General features: G+C 36.7%; 1 protein-coding gene across 1 annotated transcript in view; it reads left to right on the top strand.

Annotated features, from left to right (window-relative positions):
* The window catches only part of bicc1a (BicC family RNA binding protein 1a), a 72,833-nt gene that overhangs the window by 26,481 nt on the left and 21,332 nt on the right, over positions 1 to 25,020 (top strand). The window contains exons 3-7 of the mRNA XM_087802422.1: positions 421 to 490; positions 9,011 to 9,090; positions 10,460 to 10,618; positions 12,570 to 12,623; positions 20,221 to 20,403. Coding sequence (XP_087658548.1) covers positions 421 to 490; positions 9,011 to 9,090; positions 10,460 to 10,618; positions 12,570 to 12,623; positions 20,221 to 20,403 — 546 coding nt within the window. The remainder of the gene's footprint in view (positions 1 to 420; positions 491 to 9,010; positions 9,091 to 10,459; positions 10,619 to 12,569; positions 12,624 to 20,220; positions 20,404 to 25,020) is intronic.

The following is a 25,020-nucleotide window of genomic DNA, read 5'->3' as shown; positions in this document are numbered from 1 at the left end:
CCTCGTTACGTCGCCCCGACTTGTCAAAAGACTTTAACGTTGATCATTTACGGCATTTTTCTAATGTGGAAAAGCAAACTACTTTTGGATGCATTTCTTTTTGGCAGCGAAGAGGTGAGTGGGACAATCAGGGAGTCGAGCACAAAATAGAAATCGGGAATCAAACTTTTTTTTATCCCCAAACCATTCATCACTGAAGGTGTTGCTTGTAATCGAATGTCTGCTGAGTCGCAGCTTCACTTGTCCTCGTGGTTCTGAAGGTTTAATTCAGGAGAAGCTTTGAGGCAGAAGTTGAGAAAGTCTCGCTACTATGTTGGCATGTCGTCGATTACACAACTTTTTTTTTCTCATTTTACCTTTTCATATCATGTCAAAAGTTGTGGTTTAATTTTAATTGTTTTTACTATGCGTGTCTTTCAGATCATGGACGAGACCCAAACGCAGATCGCGTGGCCATCCAAGCTCAAGATCGGAGCAAAGTCTAAAAAAGGCAATTGCTGTTTTTTAACAACGTTTTTCTTCAATGAACGCCATAAGATGTGTCTTGAATTTTAGTGTAGATTCCATGTTTTCTGGTGGATTGTTTGAGGGTTGAGAACAAAAAGCTGTTTAAAAATAAAACCATGTAGAAAGTCAAAGATTACCGTAATTTATTTAACAGACAGCGCACCTGAATAAAAGCTGCAGTTGTTCACATTTTAACATGATTTATTTACATATAAGGACGGTACTTAGAATACATTTTAATTACATTTTTGAATTAAAGAGCATAGATTATAACAAGGTTCTTTAAAATAATTTTATTCTATCCCTATTTTTACATTCGTTTAAGTTTTAAAATAATATTTAATCAAGTTATTTGCAAAATTAAGGATGGATGAATTACGTTGTGAGGCTGAGTGGCAGATTTTGTTAGTTGCTGTCATTTGACTTGATAAATGCTAGGCTGGGCTTGGCTAGCCTTGACACAATTCATAAATCACTTACGTTTTAAAGTTATATGAATTTAGTATGTCAGGAACACAGCTGTTTCAAATTAAAATAAGCCTACCAAAATAGTAATTTGTAATTTACTTTTTCCTTTACGCTGGCGTCTCCAGCGTCTCACCATCCATACATTGATGTAAATCTCTTGTGTAGAATCTTTATTTTCTTCTTCAACAATCTGATGGATCTTCTTTATCTTAAAAGTATCACAAGCATTTCTACATGTATTTTTCATCACATTATACACAAACTAAAAGTAAAAAAGACTGTAGTTTTTTTTCGTGTTTACTGGCTGTTGACATCAAGCTTTTGTTGCATTACTGTCACCTCTTTGAAACTGTTGTCTTCCTCTTCCTTATGTCATCCAACTGCTAGAGCGCCTCCTTGAGGCAAACATATTGTGATACTGTAGTAACAAGTATATTTGTAGTATTGTTGAGTACCTGACTCCGGTGTATGAATTTACAGACCACATGAATCTTGACGAAGTCGTAACTGCTTTCATTTTTTTTTTAAACCAAAATATGTCCAAACATTTTCATTGTATACACTTTCTTGATATATAAACCATAAAACAACTTTGGTAAAATCAAAATATGATTTGAAGGCCAAAAAATAAATTAATTTAAAAATCAAATGACAAAAATATATAATAGTATTGATACAGTATCGAAAATAAAAGTGCATCCATATTGATGATTGACTTCTGCCACTCATTCTCAGGATATTCCCACACATGTTTAGATCCCTAATTCTAGTTAAGCAGGAATGGAATGTCTTTAAATGTGTGATAGAATTCTTCGCATGTTATTAATGATTCCAAATCCTTCAGAACTCAAAATATCTTCTGTGCAAAGAGCTGAAAGAAAAACATTTTCCTAAGCTTTAATTTTGAGACAAATGAGGAAAAACAAGTGTGGGAGGAGAGATTTGAGTGGGAGTCTTGAATGGAGAGTCATTTGGTGACGGTCCAAGATGTTCTGTTATCAATAAAGCTTTATCGCAGCTTGTAAGAGGAGGGCTGAGCAGAGGTCTGGTGACGTCTGGTCGGAGAAATGCCCGACATGTTGCCCCCCAGGGACTTATCAGTGTCTCTCAGCCAGATGTGGAACGATGTTATGCAACTTCCTGACTACATATTTGACGCTCACAGGTCGTGAAACTTACTCTCGGTGGATAAATAATCAACTCGTAATCATTTGACCTGCGATTCATTCAGAGGTCGACACCTGCTGGAAGGTTTCAGGTGATTCATCGTGTGTTTTGTGTTGCGTGAAAGTGCCGTAATGACTTGATGAGCGAATGCATTCTTGAAGGTTGTGTAGTCAGAGGTCAAAGCCTTGGATTCCTGAGAATCACCTGGAGGTTAAGAATGTCCTGGAAGATCCTTGGTGATGATCTGCTTCTATTTATAAAGAGCTGACATCATCGCACGATGCAGAACATCTGTGGACAGTAACTTCTCCTGGATCTATGGGTCGACATGTTTCCTCATCCGTGTTTCATGTGCAGTCTGGAAGTGGTTACTCACAGCAGATGTGAGTAAGGGCTCGTCTTATTTGAGTGCCTTGCTCATCAACACACACGCTCCACCAAAATACTGCTGCTGTTTATCACATGCGGTTAAGCTAGCTTGTCCACCTATCACGGTGATCACAGCACGCGTCAGCCTCTAGAGAGCGCCACATTGTACTTTCAGTGGTTTTTGTCAAATATATAGTGTTAGGTGATTTATTATTCAATCCTCCAGGGTTCAGAATGAAGATGTGAATTTTTTTTTTGGCTTCCTATGAGATAAAAACAAGAGAAGCGTAGATATTTTATTTATTATTGAATATGCTGTATAAAAAAAGAAATACTTCAAAACTATTTTTACTTCATTAAAAAAAACAATGAACTTATTTTGGATTGAATAATTAGGAGGCAGATATCCTGACCAGAAATATAGATATGGTCCAAATACGAAAAATATCTCAAGGTTAAATCCCTTTTTCTTTCAATTCAAAATGTTTTTGTAGATTGAAGCCATTTAATAGAATTATATTTTAAAATTGAAGGAACCTGTTTTTTTTGTTAGGAAATGTTTTTTTTGATTTAAGCTTTGACTTGAAAATTTTAAATAATAAAAAACAAACAAGTGTACCTCTGCAGAGCTAATGCTAACCAACCTTTAAAGACACTGAATGAGGTTTAAAAAATACATTGAAAAGGGTCTAACATTTCTTTCTAATTCAACATTTGTATTGTGTCTTAAAACTGCTTTTTTAATGTTTAATGAGATCTTTTATTGTTTTAACCAATATCCTGGTTTTGGTATTTTAATTGTAAAATTAAAATTAAATTATACTATTTATTTTTTTAACGTGGGGCCCTTTGAGGTCACTTGATTTAAAGGTAACTTCAAAACAATTGATGATTATTAATACAATTCACTGTGAATATGAGACCAAAAAAAATAATCTCATTAACACAACTGTGAGTGTGCTGCGTTCAATGATCTAAGAATGAAGACGTTGGAAAAGTTCTGAATTCAGTTCCAAGGACAAAAAATAAAGAACTCAATAAACAAACAATTAAACAGAATAAATGAGTAAAGGAAAGAAACATTTTATTTTTGTTATAATTATTTTGAATTTATGTTATTTAATTTTTATTATAGTATTTATCGAAATAGTTGAGAGGTCGTCTGTGTGCGTCCTTTGATCAACTGACCAGCCTCTTGCCTCGAGTAGCTGGGATACATTAAGCCCTCTGAAGGGAATAAGCAGTGCAATATGTACTAACTAACTAAAAATATATATAAACCCAATTATAAAAATGTAATGTCAAAGGTTCATATAGATATAGTCAGACAGACGTCAGTTGAATTAAATTTATGAGATCACAATCTTAATAATATCTTTTTACTGCATATGACTCATCGTCTGGTTTAATTGATTCAACCATTTTTGTTGATTCGACCCTCAACGACACTCTCACTCTGGCTTTCTTCCAGGCTTTAAGAGTTCCTGTAATTTAGTTTCATTATTCAAGAGAGTGATAAGTAAAGAATCAATTCAATCTTTATTTTAACAAAAACCCAGGAGACATTTTGAAATCTTGATAGTTTCAGATTAGATTAGCTAAATAACGAGTAATTTATTGAGGTTCCATCGCTCTCGACAACACTATCAGTAACGGTGACTTGAATTCATTCTGAACAGCTCCCAGGATGCTTTGCCGCCCAGCCTTCCAACAACAACTGTCAATCACCAGGGTATAAACAGTGCACCTTTAATGGTTCATTTGGAAACACACTCTGAACAGATAGATCGCAGCACAGAACCCCTGGGCATGTTAGTTTCGTATTTGTTTAGTGTAGAGATATTATTTATATTTGTTGGATAAGTCATTATCTTGAGAATAACTAATCATTAAGAAAAAAGACTACCTCTCTTTTTTCTTCTTGGTTAGACATTTATTTTTTTAGATAGATAGATGGAGCGATGGATGGATAAAACTTTATTGATCCCTCTGGAGGTCTCCTCCGGCAACTGTCACCAGTGAGTCCAGCTTCATGTCAACCACAGACCCAGCCCTCCTGATCAACCTGTCCAACCTGTTGACACTCTTCTTGGACACATTCCCACCCCAACACACCACAGCATTGAACAAGACACTGACTCGTAGAACATGCAGGGGAGTTTCCTGCATCCTCATGTTAAATGATCGAAGCCTCCTCAGAAAGTACAGACTACTCTGAACCTTCTTATACACATGGTCTCTGTTCCAGTTTACTGTCCAGCCACACACCGAGGAACTTATAGTTGTGAACTATCTCCACCTCGTCACCTCTGATGGACACTGGACGTGGCTTTGTCCTGAACCTCCCGAAGTCCAAGACCAGTTCCTTGGTCCGAGGTGTTCAGCTGCAAGTGGTTCCTCTCACTCCAGTCCAAAAAGTCACGTATCAAACTCCTGTACTCGTCCTCGCTGTTGTCCCTGATGCGTCCAACAAAGGCACTAGAAAAGTCCAGGAACAGGATCCTCACTGAGCCGCTTCCATTATCCAGGTGGGAGTAGGTCCGATGCAGGAAGTAATGGATGGCATCTTCTATACCAATTGCAGGCCGGTAGACAAACTGCAGGGGGTCTTGTGCGTGTTGGACTTGTGGCCTGAGATTTTTGAGGACCAGTCCCTCCAGTGTCTTCATCAGCTGTGAAGTCAGTGCCACCGGTCTTTAATCGTTCAGCTCGCTCAGCTGGATCTTTTTCGGGACTGGAACGATATAGTAAGTCTTCCACAGGGTTGGTACTTTTCCCAGCTGTAGACTGAGGTTGAAGACAGGATGGAGCGGCTTAGGTAGTTCAGCAGCGCAGGTGTTTAGCAGCCGAGCAGACACCTTGTCAGGACCAGCAGCCTTCCCTGGACGAATCCTACGAAGTTCATCTCGTACCTGGAGTGAGGTGAAGCTAGAAAGCAGAGCTAAAGGGGGCACAGGAAGGTGGGGCAGGTTCTGAAGTGGGCTGCAGTTAAGGTCAGGCTATCTGCTCAAACCTGTTTAAAAAGTTGTTGAGACCGTTTCCCTCCACTGCACTGTGTCCACTGCAGTCAGAGAGGAGCATAAAAAAATATGTTAAATATACCTTTGTGGCGAAATAACATTTTACTCCTAATTTTATTGTAAAATACCTTATATAAATTAATATATTGTTTATTACACAAATTTTTTTCTTCAAGAGAACTGATTGTCAAAACCCTCTTAAACAACTTTTCAGGAGGATTCAACAAGTTGTTTATGTTTCAACTTTCAACATGTTGCCAGGCCAGAAGCTCCATCTTGAGCTGGAATCTGTCACATTTCTTTCAAGAATCTTTGTTGCTGCTGCAAGCTTTTGTTTTTGTTTTGTCTTCCTGGCTGTTGTGTGTCTCGGCCAGATGAAGGATTTAGATGTTGCATTTCTTTCCCACCTTCACAGGAGGCAGCAAAAAAAAAGAAAAAGAGCTGCATACTCGGGTTAAAAATGCGGGGGTGTTGAGCACTGCAACAGTCGTTTAGTCTGGCTAATGTTTGCCAGATGTGCTGATCAGTGAGGAGGAACGGAGGAGGAACACTGCGCCCTCTTCTGGTGGCAGTGGCTGTGACAGGAGGAGGAAAGGGAATTCACAAAATTCCCCCTCGTTTTTATCTCTCTCCTCCACGAGTTGAAGCTCCTCTTGTGCTATCGTTTGCTTAAAGAAGTACATTGGATTACTATTTTTTTTGCTGATTTTGTGTCCATTTTATTAAATATAACTTATGTTTTCCCCATGTTTCTTTATACCAAAGACATGGATAATGTAAATTATTCACATATTCAAGGTCTTACACAAAACTTTTTTTTTTCATGATTTTAACTTAATACTTCATATTTTATTTTTAAAATAAATTAAGAATAATTGTTCCCATGTTTAAAATATCACTGCTTATCCAAAGGACACTGTTGATTTAGTTTACATATGACATCAATGAAAACATTACTTGAGCCAGTCATAGTTTACTCAAGACCTAATAAAATTCTTTTTTGGGGATTTAATCTTAAACAGGCTAACATTGCATGTCTACTAGTTTCTTGGTATCTTTCAGAAGTTATATTTAACTGACCCTGAGTCTCATGCATACAGAGAAAAGACGTTCAACCAATGACTTCTTTAGACTTTAGTAGCAACTTTTCCTCTCAGTCGCTCTCTTTCTTATCCAACTCTCGATCCTATCTGATCTTGTCGAAACCAGAACATGCACTCAAGAAACAAGTTGAGATGATTACACCAGATCTTTGTGTCACAAAAAAGCAATTGATTTTTTTTTTTTTTTTTTAAATATGCCATATTCTAATAATGGTTTGTCGTACTAAAATGTAAGTGTAAAAATGGCACAAACAAGGTTGCTAACAATGCATTAATACAAAGTGTGTAGTATAATGGACTCTGTCATGTTTTATATAATTCATTGTATTTATTTGTTCAGCTCTCGCACACGACTTTAAGATCCAGGTGGCGCTCAAACAATAAATCCCAGAAAGTCTCATGTGAAAATCTAAACGTCTCCCCTCCACATCTGTATGAATGGGGGAGGGGATATTCCAGGAAGGGGGCTTAGTTGACTTCCTGTAGCCCACAACTGTTAACACAAACCCTGAACTCGGTACACGAGTGAGCACAATTGAATTTGTGTGCACGGTTTGTTGGCGCCACGGCAGACCCAGATGTTGATGACATGAACTTACATCGTTTAAATTAAAAGAATTCCAGGACAGGCATCCAGGAAGACGTTTTTAGTAAGTAAGTAAGTAATGGTTATTTGTAAAGTGCCTTTCTAGACCAGGGTCACGCACTTACAAGGGTGATTACATGTACATGAGCAACTAAACGTTTTATTATTATGATTTAAAAGTAACATTATTGTTAGAATCAGCAGGTGCCGACTTGTCAATCAAAAAATAAGCGGTCGAACAAAGACATGGATATTTGAAAGCACTTTATTGGGTTATTTTGCATGCATAAATGAAAAAGGAAATCCGGATGACAAAGGACGAGGGGATACAGTGGACCCCAGCAGCTTTTAAAGAGGATGTTTGGACATATTTTGGTTTAAAGAAAAATGAAATCAATTAGGACTACTCAAGAGTCATGTGGTCCGTAAATTCTGCAACACCAGAGTCAAGTACTCAATAATACTACAAATATATCTTTGTTTCTACAGTATCACAATACATCACAGTATAGCGTATGGTTGTTTCTGTATCGTAATACGTATGGTATCACCAGATTATACAATTAGACAATACACACACCTCATTTATATAGATGTGATTGACTTTTCCTGTCATCCTGTTTCTGATCAACAGAATGAGTTTGTGATTGAAAAGATCAAAATATGAACGAGTGAACTAGCTTGAACGAAGAAGAAAAAAAGTAATTAGCTACATTTAGCATAGCTAGATAAAAATGGCTAAAGTCATCCTTTGATGTCCTATTTAACTTACACAACATCAATTTTTCCGGAAAGGAGTTTTCCGGAAAATCTTTGCGTGAAGAAGCTCGGAAAATAAAGTTGTTGGCTTGTGGCCTCAGAATTTGCGAGTTCAATCCCAGCGCTGGATAAGATTGTGTTCTTGTGTCCCTAAGCAATTAACCCTGATTTCTCCCAATGGTGATCTGGCGCACTGCGTTCCAGCCTACTCCCATCATGGTGTGATAAGTTAAACATTTTGGGAAGAAAAGTGATAGCTTAATATAATTGAGTATTTCTTGGCATATTAAAGTTTGTTTTGGGGAATTTGTGATATGCGTTTAACTAAGTTAGCAGTAGGTGTCTAAAAAAAAGTATTGATACCTGGTCTGGAAAAGCGCTATATAAATACTTACTTACTTAAATGCTGTATGTGGATACGATTCTCATTTTCAAAAGTATTGATTCAATATTATCACTACCTCAGACCTAAAACCTTTTATCACAGTTTATTTTTGCAAAACCCATTTTATTATAAATATTTAACGTGTGGTTCTGGTCATTGTTACATGTTTTAACAGAATTTATTTATTAATTGTATTATTTATTACATTTTTTATTTTAAATTGGGGGGGTCTTTCTTTTATCCATGTGATCCAGTCAAAATAATGTAGTATTATCTCCAGTTATATTGGACATACAGTATAAATGAAGCACCAAGAAGTTGAACATTCAGTTGTTCCCTATACTCGTCTTTAAAAGTAGCAAGGTCATCTCTTAGTGCCCTGATGCTTTGAAGAACTTGTATCCAACCAATGGTAATATGAAAGTGAAGAGTTGATGTTGTGTTTTAATAATTAATAAATTATTATTATGTAGGTATAAATTCACCTTGGCTTGATGGACTGATATTAGTGTCTCAGTGTGTCTCCGGACCAGCCTCCGCGTCATGTTTTGACAAATTGAATTTTGACTAATGAACTCTTCTCTCACTTTTACTGTCCATCTCTTCATCATCAGTGACTCTAAAACAGTTTTTTCTTTCTCTGCAGATCCACATATCAAAGTGTGTGGGAAGCGAGAGAACGTGAGAGAAGCCAAAGAGAGAATCATGTCAGTGCTGGACACAAAGGTAAGAGCCTGAATGTCTTTTGTTTCTTTCACCTCTGATTACTGGAAGCACTCGAGTGACGAGTGAGTGATCATGAAGACGCACAAACACACCGAGGACATCAGTGTTGCTCTTGTTGCCATGGTAACACATGGAATCACATACCTGTGTTTGAGTCGTAGCACCCCCTGGGGGCCACATTGCTCTTTACAAGGAGGATTTATTTTAAGAACTGGATCTCTTTATGCACAAAGGAAATCGTTTATATTTATTTGAAGATTTGTTTTCCTCTTTTTTTATTAATCCATTAAATTTACTCCTGTGGCCGTCCAAGGGACAACTTTATATACAAATCTAAATGGTTAACAAGTAAAGATTGTTACGTAAAATGTTATCATTTATATAGCAGCGATTATATAGTTAAGATTGAACAGATTGGGGGAATAAAAATAAAATAAAATAAAACTAAACTAAAATGGCCCAAAGTTGACATTGAAATCACAGAAAAATATACTAAACAAAAAATACAAGCATTTACAGAACAACAACAGATGAAAAACACAGCAGTCTGTGTATGGATGTATGTGAGTACTATCAGAATATTAATTCTTTTTTTTTTTTTAACATTTCAAATATTCAAATTTTTAAATTCAACATAAAAATGTAGGTATTATAGTGCCATTTTACCAGACCTAATCTAGTCGAGCAATGAGCCACTCGCTCTAACTTCCTAGAGATTAAATTAGTAGATGAAATCTTACTGTACCGGTACTAAATCTGCGCAATCCAGGATCAAGCTTGCCTGTTTTGTGTCAATATTCCATCATTTTTAATAAACAAAAAACAAATCGAGCTCCTGTAATATACAACTTATTTAATTAATTTATCAATTAACATTCAATACACAAATTATTCAATACATGTGTTCAATAACAATAAATCCACCTGTCAATATACAAACTGTTGAATAGATTTTAAACTTTGAATAAAGTAATTGTTGAATCAAATTATGTATAATAAAAAAGAAATAGAAAAAATAATAACTTTTATCATTTTAGATTCACAAAACGTTTATTGCCAGTGACAAATATGACATATAAATAATGAAAAAATAATGTATAAAAATAAAACTAAATACATTAAATTAAATTGAACAATATTCATGTTCCAGACAGCTGACTGATAATGAATATTGAAATGTTAAATTAAACGATACAGTATTCTGATACCATATCTGCTGTCCAGTCTTGATAAAAAATGTCATGTGAGTTCCGCAGTTAAACGCACAAAACAAAGACACTCATTATAGAGTTCATACTAGAACACAAGAAACATACACTATGGCAGCTTTAATGGACACTTTCCCAACATCAACTTCCTCCTCTGTCAGAGCAACAGGGTCACTCTGAAGATGGACGTCTCCCACACGGAACACTCGCATGTCATCGGCAAAGGTGGCAACAACATCAAGAGAGTGATGGAAGAGACGGGCTGCCACATCCACTTCCCCGACTCCAACAGAAACAACCAGGCGGAGAAAAGCAACCAGGTTAGTGAACCCGCGAGGGCGTGATGAATGGAGTGTGCCGTGACCTTCCCGCGTTCCTAAAGTTTCTGCCGAGCCACAACATGGCAGCGCGATCGTCTTATATCTTCTAAGTGCTTCTCTCGCTTCTCTGCCAAGAGCGTTTCTCTGCCGCGATCCTTCCAGAGTTAATTTCAAGAACAACCTCGCTAAGAGTTCAGTGCGAGTTCTTTTTGATGTGAGTAAATCCAGTCCATTTACCGATCACAGCTTTTCCACTCTGGTCCTGTTGGCTGTTGTGATTGGCACGCCCGCAGGAAGCTGCTGTGTTTGGGCTGGACACACTAGAAGAGCAGTCAGCTCTTGCTCTAATTAAATTTAAGGCTCAGAAAATGTTGGAGTGCAGAAGGTTCTGCCAGGCTCTGGTTCTCCTCTGCACCTGTGTGTGAACTATTGCTGCTTTCCTACGTTTAAAAACCTGTTTCTCCCCAGTCAACTTTTTATTATGGACTGTGTGGGTTCCTAATGTAACATTCCCTCTTTCTGCTAGACCTATGGTGATGGAACATGACTAGTTGGACGCTATGAAAAACATGAATCATTTTGGTCGTTGAAGCTATAAACACAGTTAATACTTGAATAAAAGCAGCACTGTGTAACATGTTACACTATTTTTCATGATTTCTTTAATAATTGGTTCAATTTTAAACAGTCATGACTCAGTAGAACTCTGGCTGTTATTTTAAAGATGCTACTCTCTACATTTTTTCTGGGCGAGTCTATGAGAGTCATGTGACTATAAAACTATTTTAAAGCAGAGAAAGTGTTTTCATATGAAGTACTGTGAGACTTTTGAAGTTACCGGGAAGAGAACACAATAAGCCGACACAACAGGAGCTCATGCGGTATTTGGCAAACGACATTCCAAGTAGTCGTGCTTCGATCTATTACTCATAATCAGACGATTTCTTATGTTGTACTTTGTGACAAACCACGGTAAACATGTCTCACATGTGGACATTTTATACCATGTGTGAGAGCAATGAAAAGTTCGCTTTAAAACATTAACATTCACGATTTTATTTTTAAGAACAAACATGTGTCGTCGTCAGGGTTCTCACCAGGACTTTTTTCACGGTGCAGCCACGCAGTGAGCGCCGAAGGCGCAAGAGTGAGCACTGCAGGTGCGAGTTCTGTCTGGGGGGTCCACTCTGAAACACTATTTCCTGCATTTTGAAGGACAAATTTTGAGAAATAAAGGCAAAAAATAAAGAAAATCACCCCCGGTGTTGATCCCCTACAGTATGATTAGCGAAAACCCTGGTTGTCATATGATCAGTTTTCAAGCTCAGGCAAAGAACATTATAAAGCTTTATTATCTGCTGCTTGATACTTATAAATGTTATTTTGATTATCATTTCTGAGAAGCAAAACGGATTTCAGAAGGAGTGGAAGAAGGTGTAGAGTTTATCTATCCATTTGTATCTCATTAAGAACTTTTTTGTCCTTAAATTGACTTAACTTATAAAGTGATTTAGAGAAATATTAAAATTGAAGATGGGTTTTTCATGTTACAGTCTACTAATTTTCTAAGGCCACTTTCCAAGGCCACTCCCTGCTCCATTATATATGAGCCTGAACTTCTAATTAAAATAAACTATGCATTCATTTAAACTGATAGCAAAACCAAAGGAATAGAAAGAAACAGTTTTCATGAAACCTTTTCAAACCCCCTTTTTTTTTGGCTTTTGAATTCTCAATTTGATCCGTGCATGGAATGTGTTGTCAGAAACTCACAACTTACTGAACTTCAAATATATGTTGCTGTTGCCAGAGCACTTTTTGAAGTCTACAATACTTGATGTTTTTGATGTGTAACGTAAAAAAGTTGTTCAGACTTGATGTATAACGTTGAGTCTTTGTCGTCTCGTAGCAGGTCACAGTTGATTCACTTTTGTTTCATATCTTTTAACAGGTTTCCATCGCAGGTCAGCCTGGAGGTGTGGAGGCGGCTCGGGTAAAAATAAGAGTGAGTTTAATCTTTCTCTTCCCCATCAGTCAGTGTTTTATCATGCAATTCTGCGGGACAGATATCTGACCACCTCTCCTGATGTTATTTCTTACTCTGACCGCTTGTGGTTCTGCCTCGCACCGACTGTTTGGGCTGGCTAACAAATTAATTTCTCTTGAACTACAAGACGCTCTGAACTTCCAGGCCTTTAACGTCGATGCTCAAAACTTTCCAAATCATCTCGTTTTGTGACGGCAGCAAAAACATTTTCTTCAAATCCTTCAAAATTAGGAGGTGAAGCAAGCCAATAACCACAAAACCAAATTCTTCACAGAGTGGTTTTCTTCCCTGTCAGTTGAATGTAGGACAAATTCTGAACGCTAACAAGTCATTTTTCTGTCAGCAATTGATCCACTCTATCAAAACACTGTCACAAATCAACGAGACATCCTGGAGCACTTTAAGTCTTTGATTCTCAATGCTTTGCATTTGACTTAACGGCGCCATGTTAAACAAAGTGTGGCATTCTACGCTCCTATTCCTGATGTCTCTTTTGATGAGCCTGGAGTCTCATGACAAGACACTTTTGTTCAAAAGTGATGTGAAATGATGAATTTGTTCCTATTTTTCTTTCTCTGTTTGAGACCTACAGTGGAGTTTCTGACCTTGTTTGGTTTTGATAAACCATCATCTTGTAGTGACTCAAATTAAAGAAAAACATGTTTAATATATTAAAAGAGAAAATGAAGGATTGGTGCCTGAGATATGATGTAATATAAAGTTATAAGTAACTTATTAGAAGGTAAGGCTTTACCAAACTAGTTGGCATGGTCATTAAAAGGTCAAAATACTTTGCTGTAAAGGGTCCTCGATATTTTGATCAGACTAAAGACCCTCAGGGTTTGGTAAACTGGTCTACAGTACTATCAATATAAAGTAATGGTTGAGTTACTTCAATTTAAAAGCAAACAATCTTTCAGCTGAAAATGTCTCAGTGACCCACCAGTTGAAATCTTACTGTACCGGTACTAAATCTGCACAGATCAAGCTTGCCTGTTTTGTGTCAATATTCCTTTTTTTATAATAAACAAAAAACAAATCAAGCTCCTTTAATGTACAACTTATTTAATTAATTAATTCAATTAACATTCAATACATGTATTCAATAACAATAGATTCACCTGTCAATATACAAACTGTTGATTAGATTTTAAACTTTCAAAAAAGTAATTGTTGAATTAAATTATTTATAATAAAAAAGAAAAAACACAAAAAAAATAATAACTTTTATCATTTTAGAATCAGAAAATGTTTATATACACACCTATGGGATTAATAGTCCATTATAAGTATTGGGTCTAAGAAAAATGACACACAGATCTTTTAGCATGTGTGTGTGTTTTTTCTGGACTTGAATCAGGGTTTGAGACCAACAAGTTTTTTTTTTTCCATAGACATTCCATACAATCCAGTTCCCAAGGTTGAGTTGTATTGCAGGTGCTGCTCTTTGAGTGTAGGTGGTTGATGCACTGACAACTTTCCTTCAGGACTGTTATTAACCTCCTACTGTGTCTCATGTGTGGCTCTGTTGTTGTAATGGTACCTCTTGCTGTGTGGGTGTCAGAATTGGACCCCCTTATTATGAAGTGGCCAATTCGAACACCTTTCTTTCAAAAACTTCCATTTCCCTTCAGTTTTGTTGAGCTTGTCTCTCCATGTGATCATGATGTGTGGTTGTGTGTCTAACAGCCTCGACTGATTTTAATATATCAGTCTCATTTTGCAACAAAGAACTTTGTGCATTATATCTGATGTATTAACAGTCTAGATACGTGAAGAGAGAAAGTCTTATAACGTGATGTACCTCGACTACATCCTGACGGAAAGTGTAGCTTGTCTGAAATTTTCGTTGACGTCAAATGGAAAGCAAGCCGCTGCTTTGGCGAGACCATGACTGCAACCAAGACTCTGTGATGGATAAGATTTCCTTTAACTCTTACAAACTCTGAAAATCACGTAGATCCCACTTATCTTTCTCTATTTTCACTAATTTTTACTATGAAAGTCAATTATATGTTGCTGGCAATTTCAACCATTGACGCCACACAAAGCCACGCCCGTTTTTCTATCAGACCAGAGGGCATGGCTGAAGAAAAATACATTAAATATCACTTTGAAGAAATACATATTCCAAAAATCACTTTAAGTTAATGTCATTGGTTCTGACATAAATGACACTAACCAGTCCAAAAAACAGAAAAATGTATTTGTTTCATCTTCCAAATGGAAATCTCAATCTAAAATATAAACAATCAACAAGTTCAGAATTTACTTTCTCTCTACACCTGAATCCGACTGGAAAACAGTCAGGAAATAACAATGATTGATTGTATGTTATCATCAGTTAGAATTGCTAAGAGTAGAAAAGTTTTTCAGGTGCCAAATAAGTTTACTGGGATGGGTATCTCCCCTAGACTGAGGAGAATAAAGATGATTTGGGTTCAAAACAAGTATCAGCCAGCCAGCATTTGTACTGAAGGAGCCACTGGACCAGATGGAAGGTTGTTTTATTTGAATGAATCTCAACCAATCAAATTTAAGATCTGTCTGCCAACGGATGAGATGATGCAACATTAGATAAGATAAATTTATCTAAAAGAGGTGAAAAGTGTTAAAGAAGACAAAAGTGTTTCACAGAATATTGTTGCCGGTTCACTCGAAGGTTGGAAATTTCTTTCTCTGGCTCCATCTTTGGTCGATCGTAAACTTGAATGCCAGCACATTTCTTAGATCCTTCAACGAGCCGATCTCCAGCCAGTTTCCGGACTTCATCTGTATCAGGTTTTGACTGCCTGGAAGTCCCAACCTCTCTGATCAGCATACGATTGTCCTCTTGTGAGCCCCGACATCTCTGAACCCGTCCCTGCATTGAGCAGTGACCAACACCAACATCGTCCACGTAGTGAGTGAGTGAGATGTGGGAGGAGGGCCCTGAAGGTCAGGCGTTGCTCGATGTCAGCATATGTAATAGCTCCTTCCTCTTGGTGCCTAATATGTGTTTTTCTTAAGCTCGAAGCCGCAGGCCACTTGACCCACTTCTGAAAGAAAAATAATGAAAGTTCTACTATTGTACAAACGGATCTTTATTATGAGCTGTTGAGACGTGTTTCTTGAAAGACCACTGTCAGCGGATAAGTAGGGTGGATCAAAGTCGGGCTTCCCTCTGGTCGACTGGATTCTTTTAGGTAGAGAAAATCTTTTCCTTATTCAATAGTTTCTTCCATGAATAGTTTGGAAATTTAATAGTTCAATAGTTCAGGATTCTTCAAATGGGAGACCTTGGTCCGGATAGACTATGGTTTAGCACAAGGACTCTCTGTTAAGATGTAACCGATTCTGTTCATAACCTCCATTAACAGAATATTTTGACAAAGCCAAAGTTTTTAAGGCGCCAAGTTTGGTGGTTTCTGGATTGGATCAATGCTTTTTGCAGATGATGTGCTCCTGTGACCTTGAAGTTCACAGCCCAGCTCAAAACAGCAAAGATTAAAATCTCAGGCCATGATTCCCACAAGCTATAAGATGGGGTTCCAAGTAAGGCATGAGATCCTGCCCCTAGCAAAGGAATTATAGTTCAACCCAACTATGGAACACCAGCGGTGAGTAGTGACCCAAAGAATAAGTTCACAGGTGCAAGCATCTAAAATAAGTTTTCAAAGTGCGGCCTGGGGGCCAGATGTGGCCCTTTGACTGTATTAATGCTGCCCTGAAGAGGTCAGAGTCTAACATAGACATTCTTTCCTACAGCTTACGATTTAATATTGTGTTTATTATTGTATTAACTCTTAATATATATTTATTTATTTTTCGTTTCTGATTTTTTTGTTCTTACTTTTATGAAGATGTCTTACCCATCTAAATTATTGACATAATATTTAGTGGAATAAGTTATTTTCCCATCAGTTTCTTCTACATGAAAGGCCAGTTTTATTTTATGCTGATATTTCTTTCTTTACTATTCTTACTTGCTAAGTTTTTTCAAAGTTTTTCTGTTATATTTTAGCTCTTCGCTCCTCGCCTCTGGAATTAACGGCCCCTCAAAACAGTCACAGTATATAATGTGGTCCTAGAGGATATTTAATTGCCCACCCCTGCTTTATGGCCTATCGCACCAGTCAAGAGACTAGTTTGCAACCTGGCAGCGACTTCACTGGTCACGAGTCTGGTCACCAGGGAGTTGCATGTTCTATTTTTTTCCGAGACTATTTAGAGACGTTTCGGTCTCAATTAGGTTGTGACAAGATCGCAGAGACTTACGTTGTCCTTGATCTTGGAGATCATCTCTGAGAAATCTCTGAGACCTATCTGCAACCTTCTTAAGAACAAGGAGAGCTTGCGTTGAAGTCTCCACGAAAATGCATCACTGGCGGTGTCTCCGAGGCTTTGTAGTTTCTGTAATGTATCTACGACTTCACTGAGACGTTGCCGCCTCTTCTGCGCAAAATGATTATCACCTTGCCAGAAGACGTCTCCGAAACGTCTCCCTTGGTGAGGGTGCGAGCTATTTTTAGTTTCTGAGACACCGCAACATCTTCACTGGTGAGATATGATCCGCACAACCGAGACGAGGAGCATTGACATCAGGGAAAGGGTTGGAGTAGTACCCGTGCTCCTATGCGTTGTGGTGAGCTAGATAAGGTGTGATCTTGTACTCACTTAAAGGATACCTCCTGGACACCTTGCTGGCAAGATTTTTAAGACTTGTCCCACCAGTAGCAAGACACACATTATAACTCTCAGAGTAATGTTTGCCCCACAACCAAGATAAACAAACTTTGTCTTTCTTAAGCTTTTACTAGATTGGTGAAAAAGAAAATAAATCGACAACTCAAATGGACAGCAGACCATGTCTCATAAGGGACCTTAAACTCTCCAGATCACTTGTCAACCACAAACAGCAGAAAAGTGGACTCCACCTGCCAAGTCAAATTGTAGCATTATTGTTCAAAATCTTGATAATTCTTTCAAACCTCATAGTTGGCCCGTCACTAAGAAACGATCAAATGGGAATTCTAGACCAGCGTTTCTTCATGGTATTAATCTAAAAGGTGATGGGATAGATCTCTACAGCACACACACACTGCTCTTGGACAAGTATTCCTTAACAAAGTCATGCAGTTGACACAAGCCTAGAATTGAAGTTGCCAGCATTGTGCTACACTCAGGTTATTTTATTTAGGATTTCAACCCTAAAACAATTTATTACAGTGAAACGGCTGTATATTTTTATCCGAACCACACCCTGGGCCAAGAATTTGTCTACCTCAGCGTGTCTGTCATTCTGTGAAATGAGTGGAAAATAACCTGTGTTCACTCCACTCACATTATTTACAAGAGCGTAGCATTAACAAGTGTTTGTAGTGGTTCACGTCATCTCTCAGCGTCTCGGGCGGAGGAATGAAGTAGGTACGAAAAATGTATTTTTCCAAATGGAAAAGGATCAGAGGAGTTTGGTGGAGGGTGTACGGACTAGCAACAAGACGGGCTACATGTGAGAAACATCCAGCAGACACATTGATGAAAACCACATGAACATATTTAAGCGTGAATGAATTATTGACTCACAGACACAACACTAGTGGGCGCTCTAGATAAATGGGCTTAATATTTTCTGGGTGCCCGGGATTGAGGAATTAATTGGAAACATGTGGGTGTTTAAGGTTGTCTATAAGAAAATGAAAAAAGGGTGTTGAACATTTTAGAAAAGAGACTTTTTACATGATTTTAATAATAAGTAGATTATATCAATTTTTTGACGGGTCAGTAATTACTTACTGTATATATTGCCTATATTGTGTAAGACACCACTGAACACAAATACACTCAAGAAAAGAGAACAGGATAAAACCATCAGTTAAAGTTCAACTAATGTGTTGATTTGTGTGTGTATTAAAGTGGTGTTTGACCTCTATTTTACTCATCAGTATGTGTCTATATCTACAAAACTATTTTCATTTAAATATTGTCATTAGAAAATGATCTTAAGCCCCGCCCACTTTCTGGAGATGACATCTTGTTTACTATAACCACGCCCACTCTGCCAAAATTGGTGAAGCATTAAGGTTGTTAGCTTGTTTCTGTAGATTGTCACTTTAAGCAGAACTATTTCCCTCAGCTTCTATTGCAGGAACACCTTATCTGGTTCTGCTCAGCAGATATTTTCAAACTAATCGTTCCTCTGCTCCTGCTCTTGTTTGTGTCTTTTCATTATGTTCATGTCAACTTTTTTTTGGAATAAAATGACAATAAAAACCAGAAATCGATTCTGGAAAATCTGTTCTTGTTAAATCCTGTTATGATGCTAAGAACTAATCAGAAGAAACTCAAGGTCTCTGTTTCTTGTCACAACACAAATGATTCTCTCTGGACATGTAGACAAACCAGGCAGAATCAACACACCAGCGGAGGAAAGACCACTCACTCACAGTAATCCAAACACGGACCGTTGGGCACGGCGCCATCTTGGCTTTGGCTCGCAGTGAAAGGCAGCAGCATAAATTGCTCTGACCAAAGAAATGCATCCGCGATCACTTCCATATGCAGCACAGCCGTACATTTATATCACGTTTCAGCTCCGGAGGGATGCAGTTATGTAGGTCAGGACTGAGGGAAGGCAGGAGCAGCAGGAGTCTGACGCTGAATGAAGATCTATTACTGTGCTTCGAAACCGGCAGACAAACCTTTCGCATTTGAATACCCTGGTTTCACCTGATGTAGCTGCGGGAGAAACATTGGAAAATAAAAACATACTTGTGGTGAAGAAAGTGGCCAGACCTTTCATCGCCTCCCTGTCTCCTCTCAGCTCTCAAACTTTTAAGAAATCCCCAAAGAAGTCCTGCCCGTACACTACAAACGGCCTTTGTGTCGGAATGTCTGACAGACACTTCATCAGTCTAGTTAATACACTGACACTGAATTCTTCAGTTTGTTTAATATTGACGCAGAATAAGATTTTAAAACCAACAATAGTTCACCTGATACATTATATGAAGCATGTCCATTTAACCCTTGTTCTCCTCTTATCCTAAAAAGTACTGAAAAGAAAATATTGAAATTGTTTAACGTAAGGTCAGAGGTGCGCAATTAATATCTCTCAGGGCCACACTTTATCATTCGACTGTTGTGATGGGGAAAAATGAGAAAACGGACATCCTGCATTTGATTTATAAGACTATAAAGAACTATGAACAACTATTATAACTATTAACTATTATACAGACTGTCTTCATTTCAAAAAGGCTGTTTTGCAAAAATTGAAAATAGCTGTCAGAAATATGTCTCCTCATTAAATTTGACCTCCTGAGGGCTGCATAATTACAGTCTAAGAGCCATACGTGACCCGTGGGCCACTCTTTGCCATTAGGTTGATGAATGAAGTAGTTGTTCAGGCCTCCGGGCCTGGAGTTCGATACATACGAGATACCATTTGATCACTATATGAGAGGGGGAAAGAAAAAAGTTCAACGATTGAAATGCTTCAGTATTAGAGGAATGATAACAAATAAACAATCGTCAATGACTGACTTTATTTGTCCGTCACCATCTTGTCCTGCAGGAACTTCTTCCTCTGGTTCTTTCCTTTGAGCTGCCGGCCCTCATGCAGGCGGACCCCAGCTCGCCCAACATCCAGGCCATCTCCCAGACGTACAACCTCACGGTTTCTTTCAAGCCCCCAACACGCATGTACCGCGCCACCGGTGTCGTCCGAGGCTCGCAGAACAACGCCAACGCAGTCAAGGTGAGCTGGTTCTACTTGGTACTCACTTTGCAGAAATATTTTTCCTGCTTTTTTATTATGTGTTTTAAATTACATTTCTCGCGGGAGAATCCAGATGATAAATGGATAAGTTTGTATATTTGTTTTTTATAAACATTTTTTTGCTTATTGAGCATCATCAACAAGTTTTTAGGAAGAGAAAACAAATGTTGACTGTGGAGTAGTTTGCATTTTTAAAGCAGCAATATGTGAATCCTATGGGTCTTCTAACGACAATAATAACTTGTGCAATAGAATTTTTGAAATTTAACGTAGAATTTACATTTCTGGCAATTTTCCCAGGCCATTGTATTTACGGTTTTAACATAATAAAAAAATTCTAGTCAACAATAGCAACATGTGTATAAAACTTTATAGTATAACTCTATGAATCCACCTCTCATTCTTCACTGATTTTCTAGTATTGGTGTAAAAGCACAACAGCGAACCATAATCATCATTTCCTTATAAAACAAAGAATGAATCGGCATCAGAGGCCCAAACACGGCTGTGAATGTAAATTAAGAGAATAATATTTTCTCTCTTCTTTTAAAACGGAAGTGTACACATTAGTAAAACTACATGAAATCAATAGATGTATTGATTACTGCCTAATTAAATTAAAAAATAATGTACAATTTGTCTAGTGCAAACCAAATTATTGTACAACTATTTTTTTGCAGTAAAAAACATTAACCCAAGGTAGATAAAAATAAATAAATACAATTGCATTGTTAATAAATAACCAACAACTAAATAAAGTAGATATGTCCATCAGTCACTCAATTAGATATGAAATATATTCCAATTATCTTTGTAAAATAACTTATTTGTTTATTGCATGACCATGGGAATACTTTTCTTAACTTTGCGAGGCACACATTGAATAAGAATATTTTGGGATTAAGTAGCATGAATCAGCAGGAAATATGTTTGAGAAGAATATCTTTGGATCGAATGTCTCTGAATAATTTGTTCACGCGCATAAAAGTTAATATTTAAAAAGAATGTTAGCCACACTGTCCAGAGGAATAAAGTATTCTTGGATTGTGGGCTGGAATACTTCTTGACTTTTACACATGCGCTTAAAATATTTCCCTGTAAATTCTTAAGTTTTTTCTTAAAGCGTTAAACTCTCTTGACCGCTGACCTTTTATCTAACTGGACCCGGGAGTTTGGAAGGATCGTGGAGGCCCACCAAGGCTGCCATAGTTGCTGACTTCAGCGGTTTTGAACATTTCTCATGTTCACCGCAGAAGTGCTGAGAATTAAATAGATGCTTTGCTGATCTTATATCTAAAGCTGCCAAAGGAAAAAAGTAGCGTGTTTGAACTGCAGCTCGGGCCTGATTATACATATTCTGGGTGTGTTTTTGTCTTCGCATATGATAACTCTTAACAATCATCCTCCCTGCCAACACAACAATTTTCTTTTCCAGGGTCAGTGGCTGCCACATTCTTTCATCAGCACCACAAATCTGGACTTCTGTATCTAAATATGTATTTATGCTCAGCTATGTTCAGCTCACAGTATAATATATTTAGCTCACGATATGATATATTCAGCTCACAATATAATATATATTCAGTTCACCATATATGTTAATTTAACATATATGTATTGTTCAACATACGATACGATATGTTCAGCTCACGATACAATATGTTCAGTTCACAATAAGATATATTCAGTTCACAATACGATATATTCAGTTCACAATACGATATATTCAGCTCACAATACGATATATTCAGTTCACAATAAGATATATTCAGTTCACAATACGATATATTCAGTTCACAATACGATATATTCAGCTCACAATACGATATATTCAGTTCACAATAAGATATATTCAGTTCACAATACGATATATTCAGTTCACAATACGATATATTCAGCTCACAATACAATATATTCAGTTCACAATAAGATATATTCAGTTCACAATACGATATGTTCAGCTCACAATACGATATGTTCAGCTCACAATATGATATGTTCAGCTCACAATACGATATATTCAGTTCATAATACGATATATTTAGCTCACAATACGATATATTCAGTTCACAATAAGATATATTCAGTTCACAATACGATATGTTCAGCTCACAATACGATATATTCAGTTCACAATACGATATATTCAGTTCACAATAAGATATATTCAGTTCACAATAAGATATATTCAGTTCACAATACGATATATTCAGTTCACAATACGATATATTCAGTTCACAATACGATATATTCAGCTCACAATACGATATATTCAGTTCACAATACGATATATTCAGTTCACAATACGATATATTCAGCTCACAATACGATATATTCAGTTCACAATAAGATATATTCAGTTCACAATACGATATGTTCAGCTCACAATACGATATGTTCAGCTCACAATATGATATATTCAGTTCACAATACGATATATTTAGCTCACAATACGATATATTCAGTTCACAATAAGATATATTCAGTTCACAATACGATATGTTCAGCTCACAATACGATATATTCAGTTCACAATACGATATATTCAGTTCACAATAAGATATATTCAGTTCACAATAAGATATATTCAGTTCACAATACGATATATTCAGTTCACAATACGATATATTCAGCTCACAATACGATATATTCAGTTCACAATAAGATATATTCAGTTCACAATACGATATATTCAGTTCACAATAAGATATATTCAGTTCACAATACGATATGTTCAGCTCATAATACGATATGTTCAGCTCACAATATGATATGTTCAGCTCACAATACGATATGTTCAGTTCACAATACGATATATTTAGCTCACAATACGATATATTCAGTTCACAATAAGATATATTCAGTTCACAATACGATATGTTCAGCTCACAATACGATATATTCAGTTCACAATACGATATATTCAGTTCACAATAAGATATATTCAGTTCACAATAAGATATATTCAGTTCACAATACGATATATTCAGTTCACAATACGATATATTCAGTTCACAATACGATATATTCAGCTCACAATACGATATATTCAGTTCACAATACGATATATTCAGTTCACAATACGATATATTCAGCTCACAATACGATATATTCAGTTCACAATAAGATATATTCAGTTCACAATACGATATGTTCAGCTCACAATACGATATGTTCAGCTCACAATATGATATATTCAGTTCACAATACGATATATTTAGCTCACAATACGATATATTCAGTTCACAATAAGATATATTCAGTTCACAATACGATATGTTCAGCTCACAATACGATATATTCAGTTCACAATACGATATATTCAGTTCACAATAAGATATATTCAGTTCACAATACGATATATTCAGTTCACAATAAGATATATTCAGTTCACAATACGATATATTCAGTTCACAATACGATATATTCAGCTCACAATACGATATATTCAGTTCACAATAAGATATATTCAGTTCACAATACGATATATTCAGTTCACAATACGATATATTCAGTTCACAATACGATATATTCAGTTCACAATACGGTATATTCAGTTCACCATATATGTTCAGCTCGCAATTAGATACAGACAACTCACAATATGATATATATATTTAGCTCACAATACAATATAATCAGCTCACGCTACGATATATTCAGCTCATGCTACGATATATTTAGCTCACTATATGATATGTTCAGCTCACGATACGATATATTCAGCTCACACTACAATATATTTAGCTCACGCTACAATATATTTAGCTCACTATATGATATGTTCAACTCACGATACGATATACTCAGCTCACGCTACAATATATTTAGCTCATGCTACGATATATTCAGCTCACGCTACAATATATTTAGCTCACTATATGATATGTTCAGCTCACGATACGATATATTCAGCTCACGCTACAATATATTTAGCTCACTATATGATATGTTCAGCTCACGATACGATATATTCAGCTCACGCTACAATATATTTAGCTCATGCTACGATATATTCAGCTCACGCTACAATATATTTAGCTCACTATATGATATGTTCAGCTCACGATACGATATATTCAGCTCACACTACGATATATTCAACTCCAACTACAATATATTCAGCACACAATAAGCTCTATTCAGCTCACTATACGAAATATAATCAGCTCACTATACAATATATTCAGCTCACAATATAATATATTCAGCTCACAATATAATATATTCAGCTCACAATATAATATATCCAGCTCACAATATCATATATTCAGCTCACAACGTGATATGCTCAGCTCACGATATATTCAGCTCACGACATACGACAGCGGTGGGCCGTGCATTTCACACATAGGCCTTTAGTGGCGCTCGTTTGATATCAGCTCACAATAACAATTTTGTAATTGTTTGATGGGTTGAATTAATAGAACTGTAAAGCCAATATATTTCCAAACATCAGCTTCAAAAGTAGCTGGAGTTCAGGTTTAATTACAACACTAAAATGAATAAACCCTGTAAATATTTGAATGTTAATTGTAATTAAAAGAAATGGAATGATTCTGTTTCAAACAAACTTAAATAAAACTAAATAAACCA

Source organism: Callionymus lyra, chromosome 11 (genome assembly GCF_982586985.1).
Source record: "Callionymus lyra chromosome 11, fCalLyr1.hap1.1, whole genome shotgun sequence".
Classification (NCBI taxonomy): Eukaryota; Metazoa; Chordata; class Actinopteri; order Syngnathiformes; family Callionymidae; genus Callionymus; species Callionymus lyra.
The sequence above is the reverse complement of the archived record's forward strand: the minus strand, read 5'-3'. Positions and strand labels throughout refer to the sequence as shown.